Source organism: Triturus cristatus, chromosome 1_2, assembly GCF_964204655.1.
Source record: "Triturus cristatus chromosome 1_2, aTriCri1.1, whole genome shotgun sequence".
Taxonomy (NCBI): domain Eukaryota; kingdom Metazoa; phylum Chordata; class Amphibia; order Caudata; family Salamandridae; genus Triturus; species Triturus cristatus.
This window is the reverse complement of record NC_140580.1, coordinates 828,382,513-828,398,915: the sequence shown is the minus strand read 5'-3', so window position 1 is coordinate 828,398,915 and position 16,403 is coordinate 828,382,513. Positions and strand designations below refer to the sequence as shown.

General features: G+C 40.8%; 1 protein-coding gene across 4 annotated transcripts in view; it reads right to left on the bottom strand.

Annotated features, from left to right (window-relative positions):
- Positions 1–16,403, bottom strand: part of ESPN (espin) — an 888,237-nt gene that overhangs the window by 282,136 nt on the left and 589,698 nt on the right. For all 4 annotated transcript variants that reach the window (XM_085608893.1, XM_085608894.1, XM_085608891.1 and 1 more), the window contains exon 8: positions 11,083–11,244. In XM_085608893.1, the coding sequence (XP_085465019.1) occupies positions 11,083–11,244 (162 nt within the window). The remainder of the gene's footprint in view (positions 1–11,082; positions 11,245–16,403) is intronic.

The following is a 16,403-nucleotide window of genomic DNA, read 5'->3' as shown; positions in this document are numbered from 1 at the left end:
TGTCTGCACCCTCAATTTGTGCCCCCAAGTCTTCTCCAAGGGCTTGTGGATGTCCCTTGTTCTCTCAGGACCAGAAAAGACTTTGCAGCCACCTGATTGATGTGGGGCTGAGTCCGGCAATATCCAGCTTTCTAACAACTCAGCGCTTGATTTGGCTACAAGTTTGGCACTCTGACAAGAGGTGTGTCTTGAGGATTATAGGGCAGAGCACTCAGAACCAACCCTATCAGCACTGAACTCACCAGCATCATCAACACCCCCATCTCCACGGTAGGTTTCCCGTACCGATGGAAATACGCAGTGGTCAGACCCCTCCTAAAGCAACCCTCCGCTGACCCCATTGATCTCAAATATTACCGACCGATCTCCCTGCTCCCCTACCTGGCCAAATTACTTGAGAAAGCCATCAACCAACAGATCACCGAATACCTGGAAGAAAACCACCTATTTGACGCCTCACAATCAGGTTTCCATACCAACCAAAGCACACTGATCCCTGCCACAGATGACAGAACTCTCCTCGACCATGGAGAAACTGTGGTCCTGATCCTCCTTGATCTCCGCTGCATTTGACACCATCTCCCACAATGTCCACCACATCCTCATCGACAGACTCTATAACATCGGCAACGTCTACAACATCGATATACAGCAAAATGCCCTCAAGTGCATCTCCTCTTTCCTTACAGGATGCATACAGACAATCCGGCTGCCTTCATTCACCTCTGAACCAAAGCACATCATATGCGGTGTACCCCAAGGATCATCCCTTAACCCCACCCAGTTCAACACCAACATGCCCCCTCACAGAAGTCGTCTGATCCCATGGCCTCAACATAATCTCCGACACAGATGACACTCATCTAATCCTTTCACTCACCGAGGACCCCTCTAACATCACACCCAACTTCTGCAATGCCATGACCAACGTAGCCAACTGGATGCGAAAGTACTGATCTTCGGGAAAAACACTTCCATCTGGGACCACAGCTGGTGGACAGTGGAACTCGGACCGACACCCACACCAACAGACCATGCACGCAACATAGGCATCATCCTTGACAGCAAACTAACCATGAAACGACAAGTCAATGTAGTCCCTTCCTCCTGCTTCCATGCCCTGTGCATGTTCCGCTGAAACTTCAGATGGATCCCAGTCAAAACCAGAAAGACTGTCACTCAGGCCGTTGTCACCAGCCATCTCGACTGTGCAATGCTCTCCACCTGGGTCCTCAAAAGACTTCAGGCCATACAGAATACTGCAGCCAGACTCATCCTTGACCTCCACAAATGGACCCACATTACCACCAGCTCAGAAACCTCCACTGGCTAGCTATCCAGAAGAGATGCCAGTTCAAGATCCTCATGCTCACCTACAAAGCACTACATGATCAAGGATCATCCTGTATCAATCATCGACTGAACTTCCACTTACCTGCAAGACACCTGTGCTTGCCCTCACTTGTCTGCACACCTACCCTCTGCATCCTTCGCAGCGGGGGCCGCTCTTTCTCCTACATCGCTGCCAAAACCTAGAAAAGCCTGGCCCTCACCTCCATACAGCACCCACCCTGGCAGACTTTAGGAAGAAGCTCAAGATCTGGCTGTTCAACTGAGACATGGCACCCGCAGTGCCCAGATACTGCTACGGGTGACAGTGTTGCACTATACAAATGCTGATTGATTGATTGAGTACTCTATTGCCACCAACGATCGTGAGCCTTCCAGTGCTGTTGTCTACCTGAGCTCTTGATCAGGGGAGAGAGCAGGTGCTTCTCTGCACAGTTTGGAACCAGTACCCGCTTGGTTTCTATCAATGATCGGGAGCTTGGTGACATTTTGCTTCACCCGTGGCCTGTGGGTGCCTAACTCAAAGGACAACACCACTGCCCTGTTGTCAAGCAACACTGTGTCCTGTTTCCGCTGCTGATGCACCACAAGGACAGCTGACTCAGCATGGCCCGCTTTGCCCATATTCAGGGTACTCGGAACAGCTACGGTGTTGCCAGAGGGACCCGATAGTTCCCCTCAGCTCCCTCTGAACCAGCTGGGATAACCTTCGCAGTAAGGGCTCACGAGACTGGCTGTGGGTCTGCCACCCACTTACATTGTTAGGGATTTTCTCTGACAAACACGGCTATGGCCGACTCCCGAATCAGCCCCTGCCTTGAGAGTAAGGCACTAAAAACTGGTTGAGGAGACTGGATAACTCTGAGTGAATGTGTGTGCCTTATCAGCCCTTGAGAATTCTTAAGCACTGCGTACACTCTACTTACTGGGGGTGACTCTTTCAGGGAGGACCCTGCGAGCGGTGCAGAGCTGTCCAGGGAGACAAAGTGACTAAAGGATTCTGGTTCCTCTGAAGTACTGTATCACGTGTAATAGGCACACAGGTGCTTCTGCGCCCTACGTTTTGTACCAGATTACTGTATAAAGTTTAATAGGAGTACAGGTGCTCTGTGCCCTATGTTTACATGGTTTAATATGGTGGTTCATGGGCATTTCTCTAACCTAACTTGCATTGCTTACAGTAATAGACAAACACCGGACCTGACCGCCTCAATTGCATAATGCTCAACACACGTTCCCTCCACAAACACACCGTTGAAATTTAGGACCTGCTCGACTCCGTCTACCCCGACATTGCCTTCCTCACAGAAACCGGGATAAACTCCACCTGCGCCCCGGAAATTGCCACCGGCATCCTGGATGGCTGCATGATCATTCACAAGGACCGCATCAACAAACCGGGGGGAGGCATTGCCATCATACACAAAAGCACTCTCTGCCTCCCCTCCCACACGACGATCACTCAACCAACAAGGAGCACCTCCACTTTCAGATCCAGACCAACCGGAACACCACCCTCATCTACTGACACCCTGAACTCTGTCCACCCTTCAGCGATTCCATCATCAAATTCATCACACCCCATGCTCTCGCCTCCACAGACTACATCCTTCTCGACTACCTCAACTTTCACTTGGCCAACTCAAATGACAAAAACACCTTGTCCCTGCTTGAAAACCTCACCACCATCGGACTCAAACAACAAGTCACCTCCTCAACCCACTCAGCAGGACACAAGCTCAACCCCATCTTCTCTGCCAGCAATAACATCACCTTCAGCCACAGCACCGAGCTCCTGTGGACCAACCACTGCTGTGTCCACTTCCCCCTCACCAAACACACTATACACCACCACACCCACCGCTACCCTCGCAGAAGCTGGAACAAGGTCACAGAAGAACAGCTCACAACCTCCCTCAGCAAAACCCCTCCACCGATATCCACGGACGCTAATATCTCAGCATGCAACCTCCACCGTTGGATCTCCAACTGTGCCAACACTCTGGTTCCCCTGAAGAAAGCCACAAGCAAGCTATACTCCAAGAAAGCCAGCTGGGTATCTCCCGCCCTCCATGAGTCCTGATGCACCTATAGACAGCTTGAGAAGAGATGCAGGAGCATCAAGACCCAGGAAAAGCACTCAGCCTTCAAGACCGCTATCACCCCACACCACCACCTCATCACAGCAATGACGAAAGAGCCCTACAAGAAAGTATCAACCCCAATGTGCTCAATAGTAAAGAAGTTTTTGCCATGGTCAAAGAATTTGCCAGACCCAGTACAGAGACAGCAGACATCCCACTCTCCAAAGACCTCTCAACAATCTCGGCAACTACTTCCACCGCAAGATTAAGGAGATATACGACAGCCTCAATACTCAAGACCCTCCCACCGTGCCCAAAGCCACTGCACCCTATGACACCAGACCCCAACAGACTCTACTCAGCTGGACTCCCCTCGCTGCAGATGACATCAAGGTCATCAAGAGCATCCACTCCGGTGACCATCTGACCTCTGCCCACACCACATTTTCAACAAAGCAGGCACCACCATCGCCCCCAAACTCTGTTGCATCAACTGCTTCATCAACTCCGCCACTTTCGCAGAACACTGGAAACATTCAGAGATAAACCCCTTGCTGAAGGAACCACGGTGGACCCGACGAACCTCAAGAACTTCAGACCCATATCTCTACTCCTCTTCCCAGCCAAGGTCATCGAGAAGGCCATCAACGCACAACTGTCAGAGTTCATCAAAACAAACAACATCCTGGACCTCTCCCATTCCGGCTTCCGAAGCAACCACAACACCAAGACAGCCCTCCTCGTCACCTCAGATGACTTCTGCACCCTCCTCAATAGAGGCAAAAACTACGGCCCTCATCCTCCTGGACCTCTCACCTGCCTTCATTACCATCTCTCACCGCACCCTATGCACAATATTCCACGATGCTGGCATCCGTGACAAAGCCTACCACAGTCAGACTACCACAGTTCCACACTGATCACACGATGAACAACTGCGCAGTGCCTCAGGACTCCTCCCTGAGCCCCACTCTCTTCAACATCTACATGGCCTCGCTTGCAGCCATCATCTCCTATGCTGACGACACCCAGCTTAGTCCCTCCCTCACCAATGAACCCACAGTTGCCAAGGACAACTTCGACAGGGTGGAAGCTGTTGCCACCTGGAAAAGCTGCCTCAAGCTCAACTCATACACGACAGAAGTCCTCAACATGGGCTCCACCTCCACCACCTGGGACAACTCCAGGTGGCCCGCAGCACTTGGAACCACCCACACTCACCAACCACGTACGAAACATTGGCATCATCCCGGACTCCTCGCTCACCATGAACCCCAAGATCACCACAGTCTCATCATCCTGCTTCCACACATTAAGCCTGCTCGGAAAGATCTTCAAGTGGATCCCTACAATTCCAGAAATACAGTCAACCATGCACTCATCAGCAGCAGAATCGACTACTGCGACGCACTCTACGCTGGCATCACCCAGAAACTCTTCAAGAAACTACAGAACATTCAGAACGACTCTGCTAGACTCATCCTCAACATCCCCCGTCATGCTACATCACCAGACACCTAAGAGACCTCCACTGTTTCCCAGGCAACAAAAAAATAGCCTTCAAGCTCTACGAAGCACTTCACTGCGCGGGATGTATGTCATTTTTGTCTTGCTTTAATCAGGAAAACAAGTACTATCTGGATAATGGCATAATGTGACGCGTATTTATGATTCATCTCATTTTGGTCTTTTTTTATCTACAATATAATCTATTTTTATATAATCCTGTGTGGAGTCTCTTTTGGGGTATATTCAATGTGTTGCTGGGTGAGTGTGTTGCACAAACGCTTTACACATTGCCTCTGTAGATAAGCCTGTCTGCTCTATGCCAAGCTACCAGAGGGTGAGCACAGGTTATCTTGGTGTGTATCTCACTTGCCCTGAGTAGAGTGGATGGTTCTGACAGGCTTAGATGCACACCCTAGCCAACCAGAAAACCCCATGTATGACAACCACAATCTGTGTACATTTAGTTAGACAAAAGGCAAACTACACCAGAATGTACCTTGTAAGTTTTGCCTCTATAGGTGATTTCAAAAGTGTGCTCTACTCCAAGGTATTAAAGCAGTGGACAAATCATGGAAAACACAAGCAGTCAAGTCTCCTTGATCTACAATCAATCTGAGATAATCCAAGGCAAGAGCAAGGGCTAGGTTTGTGATTCTGCCCAACTGAAAGCCTGGTTGGTTTGATTCTACGAGAAGATAACCAGCCATTTTGCTACCACCCCACCAACATTTTATCCTGGACAGTCAAGAGGGTAGTAGGTCTGTATGTCTACCATGAATGGATCAAATTTAGCTTTATTTGTTTGGAGAGACTTTACAATGCTACTTTTCCAATCTGCTGGATGAAACCCTGCAGAGAATGAGAAGTTGATAATATTCGGAGTAGTAAGAGTATAGAACATGCTTGTAAGAATGAAACTAGACATAGATTGTGAAGGGGGTATTCAGCTGCCTGAGTATAGCTCCCAAATCCTCCCAGGAGGTAAGTGAGAAGGTAAATCAGCACTCTAAAGAGATAATGGTTCAAATATGCAACATTTGTCTTGAGTAGAGAAGAGAGAATTCCTGATGCCCAAATATATCTCATTGATTATCAAAGAGAAAAAAGATGCTAGCTTGCCACAAAACTCTTGGGAGGCCTGGGCTGTGTGAGATTTACAATGAAGAAAATAAACCATCTTCAGGTATTGAAGAGTTTTTAGAGGAGTTTGAAGATCGCAGAATAACATAAAAAAGATAAGATAGGAATATTTTGCTCAAAATGTTATTTTAGACACTTTTATTTAATCTTTATATAAATGGGCATCTTCAATTTCATAAAAAAGCTTTCAAACTGCCTTGGTAAGACAGCTTTTTCCAAACAATCAGTGAACCATTTACTACTGGATTGTTTACCTTACAAAGTTTCAAGAGAATAAATAATTCCAAATAGCTACTTACTGAAATAGGATAGAGCCTTGCGTACAGTAAGTTCGCAATAAAACTTGAGAGGTTGATTTTGTACGAGCTTTTTTTAATATAAGCCTAGCTAAAAAGTGATTTGCATATGGTTTATCTAAGGAAGGGCAATTAAATCAACAATTCTCAGTTCTTTCCCTGAAAATAATTTTGTATTTGAATATGCTCAGCAGAATACTTCATGAAGAAGAGAACACTGGACATATCAGTTCGGACTGGTAATGGGGAGAAGCTAATGATGGCTATTAGCTCATCAACAAAACCCTCAATGAGAAATACATTGTACACAGTATTTTGGTGACAACTAAAGAAGAAGCATCTGGGAATGATGGTCTATCGGCAGAAATTTAGCAGATGTCTTCAAGAGAACTATTGCCACTGTTAGAGGAGAGTTTCAGTAGGGTGGTGATTCTGTTTGATTTGCTGGTTTTGGACGAAGTAGGTAGAATTAAAATAATTAAACAATGGCTTTGGAGAAGAATTTGAGTTTCTACATAATGGTATTAATAACAGATGAAGTGGATTATTGTCATCTTCTTTTCATAACAAGAAAAATACAAATATTCACGTAAATTCGCAGAGCAAAAAAAATAAATGATTAAAAACTCCAGGGTATAATGTAGCTGGGTGGAAGGAACTATTTAGTTTGTTTCACTGCACATTGTCCCATGCTAAAGCATGCAATAACAATAGTTTCCATGTAGTTTTCTTAGACTTTTCATTGAGCAATATCACTCAAATATTGTATAAGGAGTTCCAATACAAAATGAAATTACCTATGACTCCTTTCTGTTAATATTATATTTGAATCAAAGCTGATTAAAATTGAACTTTATGATTTCTTTTAAATGGTGTATTATAAATGTATCTTGGGTTTATGTGAATTAGACATGAGTGACAAGAGGACAAGAGAATCATTACAGAATTTAAAAGAGATTTCAAGGGTATATTTTAGCAGATTAAAACAGATAAGATTGAAATAGCTTCGGGTTTAAATATACAAAGATCCATTATTTTAACTCACTTAACTCTTAGGTATTAATGTATAAAACTGGTGAGATGTAGTACAAAATTATTCTCTAATTGGAGAAGGTATGAACAAATTGGTTAATTTTTATATACCAGCTATTTGCCTATTGGTCCAATGGTTTGGGACTGGCGCTCGGTTGTCATGCCTCTGTTACTAGGTGCTGATTTGCTAACTGATAAATGATTAGATTTTTGCTTGCATGAGTTGCAAAATCAAGGATTAATAGCACATTTGTCATTCTACATCTTGTGTGGCATGCTTTCACCCTTGCACAATAGTTGATGCTATTGAACAGTAGATGAATAAACCAGAGTGTGACTGAAGGCAACCCAAGTTTTGAGGAATCTCCAAAGCCTTAGATGATTATGCGTCTGGAAAATTGAGTCATGAACATCATTTCATTGTAGAGCATTCAAATGTCTTGGCCATCCCTTTTGATGCAATAGAAAATAACTTTCAAGAGGCAGCTAGTGCAGGATCTAGACGATTTAAGTAGCAGTGCAAAGCAATTATTCCAAATTTGATCTGGAACTCTAAATCATAGATTCCCATGAGGAAACCAAAAGGGGTGGGTATGCATTTTATCCATTTCTGGCTTGGCAGCCACTCATTTGATAGGTCTGATACAAATCAACTTTCTAACTTTAAACAAGATTCTGTCAAATGAGTAATGGACCTTTGCAGATGTGCAAATCATATTTTGGAAGGCCAAGGTGACATTGTTTCTGTAATCAAAATAGCATACACAAACGCCTAATATGTAATGAAACAGTGAGGGAATGCCAGCAAAAGAGGATTTATTTCAGGATTTTCAGTTGAGAAGAACAGGCCTTCACAACTATATTAACCTGCTACACAAAACAGTTCTGATTTGAAAAGTGCACATATACTGCAGATTATTTTGCATGGAGTTGGACACGGGTCGGAAGATGAGATATCACTCTTGAACTTACTCATAACACTGCAGTGATGTTATTTTTAGTCATGCTCTCTTTTTGGAAGGGCTGTAAATAAACAAGGTGTCATCGACATACATACAAAGTTTACTATAAACCAGTTAAGCATACAAGCCATACTCTTATAATAGTTTAACAGGAAAGTTACAATAAAGCCATTACCTTGATAGTAGTTGAATAGTGAGTAAGATGCACAAGATCTGGAGAACATCACGCTCATGGATTGAGGGAGGATTCAAGTGAAGTGTTGGCGATACAAATGATTGACTAACTTGGAAGAAAGTACTGTAGGCATTATAGCTCTATGTCTACACATGCAGATTCACCAAAATACCAGTGGTAGCAGACCTACAATCATGTACATACACGCACACATGCATGCAAACACACACGCACACACAAACACACACACACACATTTCAACTCCTACTGATATCCAATAATTAATTCCAAGTACCCTATTATTTTGAGGTTCTAGAGTAACATCATGGAATTTAAACTATAAGGCAAAATCAGAACGTTAGGTGTGCTGTTCACATCCTGTTCATGATTCCCAAGAGCATAGACTGCAAGGATAGTGCTGGGCAAATCAAATGGTAAACTAGTGTAGCATTGCTGGACCTGCCTACACCTAAATGAAGTCTATGACTATACCTCATAGACTGGCTGCGGAAAGTAAATTGAGCAGAGGCCAACAGCATCTTTGTTGAGATTTAAATGAAAAAAAGGCTGCTACATCATCAAATTCATGCTTTTTCTTCTTATTCAAGGTCTGAAAACACTTTTTGCCAATGCTATAGTGCATCACCAAAAGGCACTGGCAGAGCCAATAGGTCCCAAAGGGAAAACCTACTGGGTTTGCCAATGCTTGATCTCAGGTGCATTGAGAGGTTTCCAGTAGAGCTGGGGGACTACTACAACCTAATGTTGGATTTTGGGGGATGTTACAGGGGTATGAATGAGTGTAATTGTTAGCCTTCTTAACTGTGGGCTGGACAGGGTATTCCAAGGTGTACTTGAGGTAAATGCATGCAAATAAACATCAGTAGTATTTAAGCTGAAAGGGACTGCCATTGTTTGTTAAAAGTGAAGTGTGCTACAGTGCCAAAGATGCAGGAAAACAGAATCCGACCAACTGTTTACCTAAATGTCCATTCATACATTTTCTGACCAATACCAAGGACCTTTTATATTTTAATGTTTTAGAAGTAAAGTCTCCCAAATATTACTGTCAACAATATGTGCCTATCAAATTATCTTAGCTAAATATTTTGAAGATTCAAAATTGAAACTCACTGAGACTGTGGTTTATATACCAATTAAAAAAACAAAAACACATGTCAGCAGTAATTCCATTAAATCCACACAAAGGCAAAAACCATTTGTTTTAAATTGCTATCATCCCACATTTTGTCAAATTGAGAAAGGTTATCACATGTATGCATGAGTCCTTGTATCTACCTGTGCAGTGCCTTATAAATGTTATGACAGACACTTGTGTAAAGGACATAACCACCAGTACCAAAGAAAATGATCAGCTAATCAGAATTTCTCAAAGGCTTGAATTAATTAATGTACTCATACATGCAGCTCCTAGCTGAGGAATGCTTTTCTTCTTTCAACTACTAACTTGAAATTGAAATAGCATGCCCCTACAGTATGCACGTAAAATCAACTGAAAGTAGAACAAAGTGTTCAATATTTAAAGGATATAAAAACGACTGTTGTATGTTTTAGGGATTATATACCAAGGTAAATACTAGCAGTGAAAGTCTTTATATTTTAATCATTTATCCATTGTATGTGATCTCCTAAATCTACGTACATATGTCGTAGTAGACAAGAAGTGTATGAACATTTCCTCAGAGTAATATATTTAAATGAAACAAATGTACTCAATATAATGTTAAAGTGGATCACCAGATAGTTTATAATGTTTTGTTTTATGCCAATAATTTTAAGCACCCTTATATTCTGAAAATAATCATATTCATTCTACCTAAAAGCAATAGGATTGTTTATAAAAAAAAACAATGAAACTTAAAAAATAAACGCACTGAATCAGACCTATTACAAATTTATAAAGTTTAAAAGATTCTAACACAGGAATGGGGAAAACTATTACACAAACAAGGAAACTAATAAGAGGTAAAAGGAGCCAATGGAAAGAAATGAACAACAAAGTGAAAAATATCATTGAAAGTGTGAAATGAATACATGCATGAAATAGAGTAATCCCAAATAAAAAAAGGATACAAAATACATGTGAAATACAAGAAAACTCGGGCAAAGAGGATAATGTGTACTCTAGAAAAGAGTCAAAGTCCCTTAAAATGTCTGAAATTAAGTTCTACAAAACTGAACTTTAAAACAGTAGAGAGTAAGGAAAATGTGCATGATGCAAGTACATGGTACAATGCTAAAGTCTGAAATTAGGAAGTGAAGTAGAGGTACTGACAGTGGGAAGGTGAATAAAAAAGAAAATTCCTTTACAGTAACAGTTTAGAAAGACCATTCAAAAATGTAGTTGCCCAGAGAATGGCTGGAGGAGCAGACATTTGGAAGCCAACATGGGTCTCATAGAAGTTTAGTGGATCAAGAAATTTCACATCACCATTATTGGGTCATACATTTATAAAGGTCTGGGTGAATTTTAGGTTAGTAAAATGTGGGCATTGGGTTCTGCCCAGGCTCACCTCCTCACTGTGTGCCATCTTTCTACTCCCTGGTTGTTCGCCTGTGTTCTGCCCTAGATATCTATAGTAATCCCCAGTGCTGGGCTGCTTGCTGAAGTTTCTTGATTTCCTGCAGGAATCAGCCCGTCGAAGTCCTTCTGGACTATTTTCACGTGAAACAAGCTAAAAAAGACCAATTTTAGAGCTGTTTATCAAATAGCACACTCAAACATTCAATCGAAAAGGTAGCAGTCAACTTAGAAGAAATTAAAATAAATATACACATTTCACATACTGTATTATGTACTCATTGTATTAACCATTACTGTTCTATTTTTATGTTAACATCTGAAATGGTTATGACAACATAACCAACATAAGAAAACTAAGGGTTAGATTTAAAGTTTAGTGAATGGACTACTGTCCACCAAATTTAGAGCTCACCATTGACCCATTCTGTTCCTTGACAATAACCATACCATGGCAATTCTTGTCAAAAAACAAAATGTTTGGTGGATGGCCACTGCTGGTTTAGATGATTGTTCAGAAAACTTTAACAAAGCTTTTGTTTTTCACAAAGAAACTCACAAAGAGAGCTTATTGTTGAAAAATCAATAACTAATGACATCCACAACCAGGGACCTTTTCCCTGGATGTGGGGGTTCATTATTTGTTTTTTCTGTCCTTCGCTGCCTGAGTTTTACCTGGAGGTGATGGACAGAATAAAGAACATTACACTATCCACCCTATATAGGGTGAGCGGTCTAATGTCCTTTCACTGACAACATCTACTGTGCCAGGCCGATGGGGGATCTTTTCCATCCAACAAATACTCTGGCGATGGAAAGCTAATACTACACCCTACTCACAAGGAGGTAGGCAGACCAAGTGTTTGACAAACAGAGTACTCTGCCACATTTGTGATGGAGTACCCTACCCACCAAACTCCAAATCTGGTCCTGAGGTTTTTCGTCTTCTCTGGACCCAGTAACAATTCAGATATCATGGTTTTCAATGAGTACACCAGTCCATCATTTATAATATCTGTCAGCTTGTAAAATGAAAGAAATCCTTCATCAACTAAGAGTGATGCTGATGTGTAATTCGGAAAAAAGTTTGACTGTGAGTTGTGATGCTAAAGTGCAACTAATTTCATGAAAAACCCAGTGAAAGGAAATAGGTTGTCATCAAACACCCACTTTTGAAAGTTGTAATCAAAATATGCTGCAACCAATTAATATTGGCAAATTATTTGTGGACCTCAAATAATATTGTGCAAACAATGGGAAAAAGTCCACTAAAACAACATGCAAGTAAAAGTATTAGCACCAACAGGTGAAATTTGATCAAATCTGGTGAAATCTTTATTATCTTTGTCTTGGGAAGCTGCCACCAAAAATGCAATATGATATGTAGGAAAAACTTTTAAAATAAAATTTCAACTGGCATAACATGTTAAAATGACAATCTTTCTTGAGCATTTCAAAATGACATACATACATTTGGTGTAGAAAATGAAAACATGAGGCTTAAAAGGCCTTTAACCAGATTCTTTCTCCTATAATAAATCATGTTATTTTCAAATGTTAAAACATGTGCAAGTATAATTCAGAGTTACTGTGACTAGTTTAGACTTTATTTTAATTATAGAATGTGTTTATTTTAACTTACAATAATTAGTAAACATGTGTGCAGTAGTAGTGTACATTTGGTGTTAAATTAACTCAACATTTTAAAAAGCAACTTACACAAGAGCGGAATTAATGGTTTGCAGCTTGCTCAGAAGAAACTTAATTTGACCTTGCAGATAACAGAAAAAAGTACTGTGAATGTAACTTAGAGCCTTCCTGATATGTGTTAGTTGCTGGTACAATGTAATCTTAAACAGATATCTATTCATAAACTGAGATAAAGCCTCATTTACTTGCTGTAGTTATTATAAATAAAGCACACTACTTCAAAATACATTGCCACAATATTATTCTAAAGTTTTCCCTGCTTAAATAATAAGTTTCTCTTGCAGCTAATGTAATGTGATTAATTAGAATAACATGTTTATCAGAAAACTAGGAAATTAGATCATTTTAAATACGATACAAAATGTGTAGTGCCAACAAAGTGATAACTAGCTCCTGATGAATGACATGTGGACAGGAGGAAAGGGGAGGATGTGCCTTTTGGAGAATGCTGGATTTCCGTTGGAGGAGATGAAGAAACATGCCACATTTTGTGCAATATTTACAGATTTATTAACACGTTCCGAGATTAGGAGCTTTAGAAGAAGAAGAACTATATTGGAGTAGAATGTAACAGAACTAGAGGGAAGACTGCCTTAGATGAGAGGAAAATGGAGGAGAACTGGAACTGATGAGGGCAGGACTCAGACTGGGAGATCGGCAGAGAGGAGAGGAGATGCAGTGCAGACTTTGATTCAGACGAGAGCAGAGAAGAAGAGAGATTCCTTTCGATGGAGAGCAGATTCAACTGGAGAGGCGGAGGCAGAGCTGCAGAGCAGAACAACATGCTGTGTGCCCTATTGATATTCATTAAACCGCTAGCGTTATGCTTTGACTAATTGGCTTAACCATGACTTATTTGCTCTATGCTTTATTTTCTCCTATGGGAAACTCTGTAGTTATTAATTATTGATTTATTAGCTTCGTGCTAATCTTACTCTTGCCTTTATTTTTTAACTCTTCATGGGTTCTGACTGACATCATTTGTGCCCCAATTCTTAGAATAGGTATTCTTTCCATAATGGAACATGCTGTATGTTTAATATAATATGATCTGCATTTATTATATTTTTCTTTTATCAATTCTGTAACCTGATTGATATTTAACTGATGAATGAAGACACAGAGAACCTTCTATCTTAAACTACTCACAAACTCTCTTCGTTGACTCAATATAAAGTATTTAATAGTTGATGAAGCATAACTGTGTGTCTATTTTTGTTATTGCTCCTTCAGAAAATGGCGGAGAAGGTCCATTGGCCTGAAGGGAACCTATTAGGATTTCCAAACGACAAAATATGCAAGCTGGTATGTTTAGTCTTAAATACTAATTTGGTCCAATCCTCATAGAGATTCCTGTAGATGTAATAATCACAGAGCGGCGTTGATCACCAGTGATAATGAAAAACAGAGACGGTGACCAGCGATAATAAAAACTTTGAATCAAATGCGTACTTCAGGCTAATTTGTAAACATATTTGAGTTTCAACTTCCTAGCCTTTTTTAAAGATAAACTCGGAGTGGGGGCTTTATTCAGTTATTGTATTGGAGGTATTTTTTCACTTGCTTACATAAATAATAGTCAAATGCTACAGAGCTACCAGAGCAAAAACAGTGTCCTCAGTTGTAGAAATGTATAGGGCCATGGAACAGTCAGTAGCCTTACATGGGGCTGAATTGTGGGGGATGGACAATTTCAAAGTGCTCATTTCCAAAGAAAACCACTTTTTAAAACCCTTATTCACTCTGCCTAGAAGCACACCTACGTGCCCCCTGTGCTTTGATATTGGACTCAAACGAATTGGGAATATAGCAAAAATAAGGCCATTACCATTTTGGGTGCACTGGTGGTCATCCGCTGAACTGGCCACTTATAGGTCTGCACTCGAGGAGATAATCACCATGGGGAGCTGCGATACCATCCCCTGGCTCAGTTATATTAAGGCAAAGCTGAAAAATTTGGGCTTGGGAATCTACTGGTCAGACCCTTCTCTAATCAAACCCAACTCAAAGGCAATTGTGAAGGAGAAATATTGGACCAGTGTGACTGAATTGTACGATCGAAATGAGAAGACAGGTGAATTGACAGAAAGGTTGTTGGACTTCAAAATAGCCCCCTCCCTAGATCCTTATATGGACGCCTTTGTTCCACCGTTAGATCATACCCTGTTAATCAAATTTAGACTTGACACCTTGCAGGTGAATACATTTGAGTAGAAATGGCACAGAGCATGTAGAACATGTATTATTTTTTTGTCCACTTTATGGTAAATCTAGGAGATCATGGATGAAACTGATGTCCATCTCTTTGGAAACAAGTCATTTTAGTGATGCTTACCAGATTTTAAGATCTGACTTCAATATTCCCAGGGCACTAAGTTTGGGTTGTTATCTATTAGCAGTCAGGCATACAAGGAAATTGTTAAGTCTCCGGCTGTAACCATCGAACATGCCCTATGGAGAAGATGTGCTTTGGCCCAACCTGGATGTTACACTGCTGGGCTTATGATTGGACTTGATCTTTATTATTATTGGATTAAGATCATTTTTGTAACTGTTTCATTATGAATCATGTTTCGACAGTATGCCTTTTTCAACTCTTTGGCCAGTTCGATGTATGTTGCTGTTTTATGTCCACAAACTGAACAACATAACGGCTCCTTTGTAACGGTTTGCATAATTGGTTTAAATATCACCTGTATTGGCATGTTCCCCTCTGTTGCTTCTATATTTGTAGCTCTGTGCCACATGGATTTCTTATGATGCAATTGCTGCTCTGCCTATTTTGCACTCTATGAGTTTGATTTCAAAGTGCTTTACTGTGTGTGGGAATCGAATGATATAACCTGCCTTTTTGCAATGGTTTGCCCACTTGGTTTAAATATTACTTCCATTAGTACACTTCCATTTGCTGCTCCTATACCTGTAGCACTGTGTTTCATTGATTTTATTTGATCCAATCGCTGTCTTGCTCTTTTTTGAAGTTCAATTAACGATCTTGATTTTAATGTATTTTAGTGTAAATGTCTTTACTTTTTATTGCTTGTTTTATGGGTTTGTTCCCGAAAAAACCTTTTTGAACGAATAGTAAATAATAAATAAAATTATATTGAATTTATTTTTCTTAAGAGAAGGTGACACAGCATCAGTGATTCTCAGAATACTTCTTCTAGACATATCTTTGACCAGTCACTTTTGGGGAGATACAAGGATTGCTATATCAAGATAAGAGGCATTGTTGGTAGCTGTACCTATTTTAAAGGCCAGATGTTAATAAAATACCTTGGGTATTTCATGTCACATGACATATACTCAAGATCAACAATAGTGCATTTCAGTGCACTTTTTTATTGTCATAAATATTACGTTGTCTTTGCCCTGTACGGGTGAATCCTATATACATATGGAGAGAAAATATTATCAAGCTGCGGTTGCTTTCCAGAATATGAACCATTTTAGAATGTTATTCAAATAATGTTGTAATGTCGATTAGAGAAAAGCCTACAGTACATTTTCTTAGCAACTTACGCAGTATAATATCCAGAATATTTGAAGCACATTTTACGTTCAAGTTTCCAAGATGCTGAACAACCAAGAATGCCTACA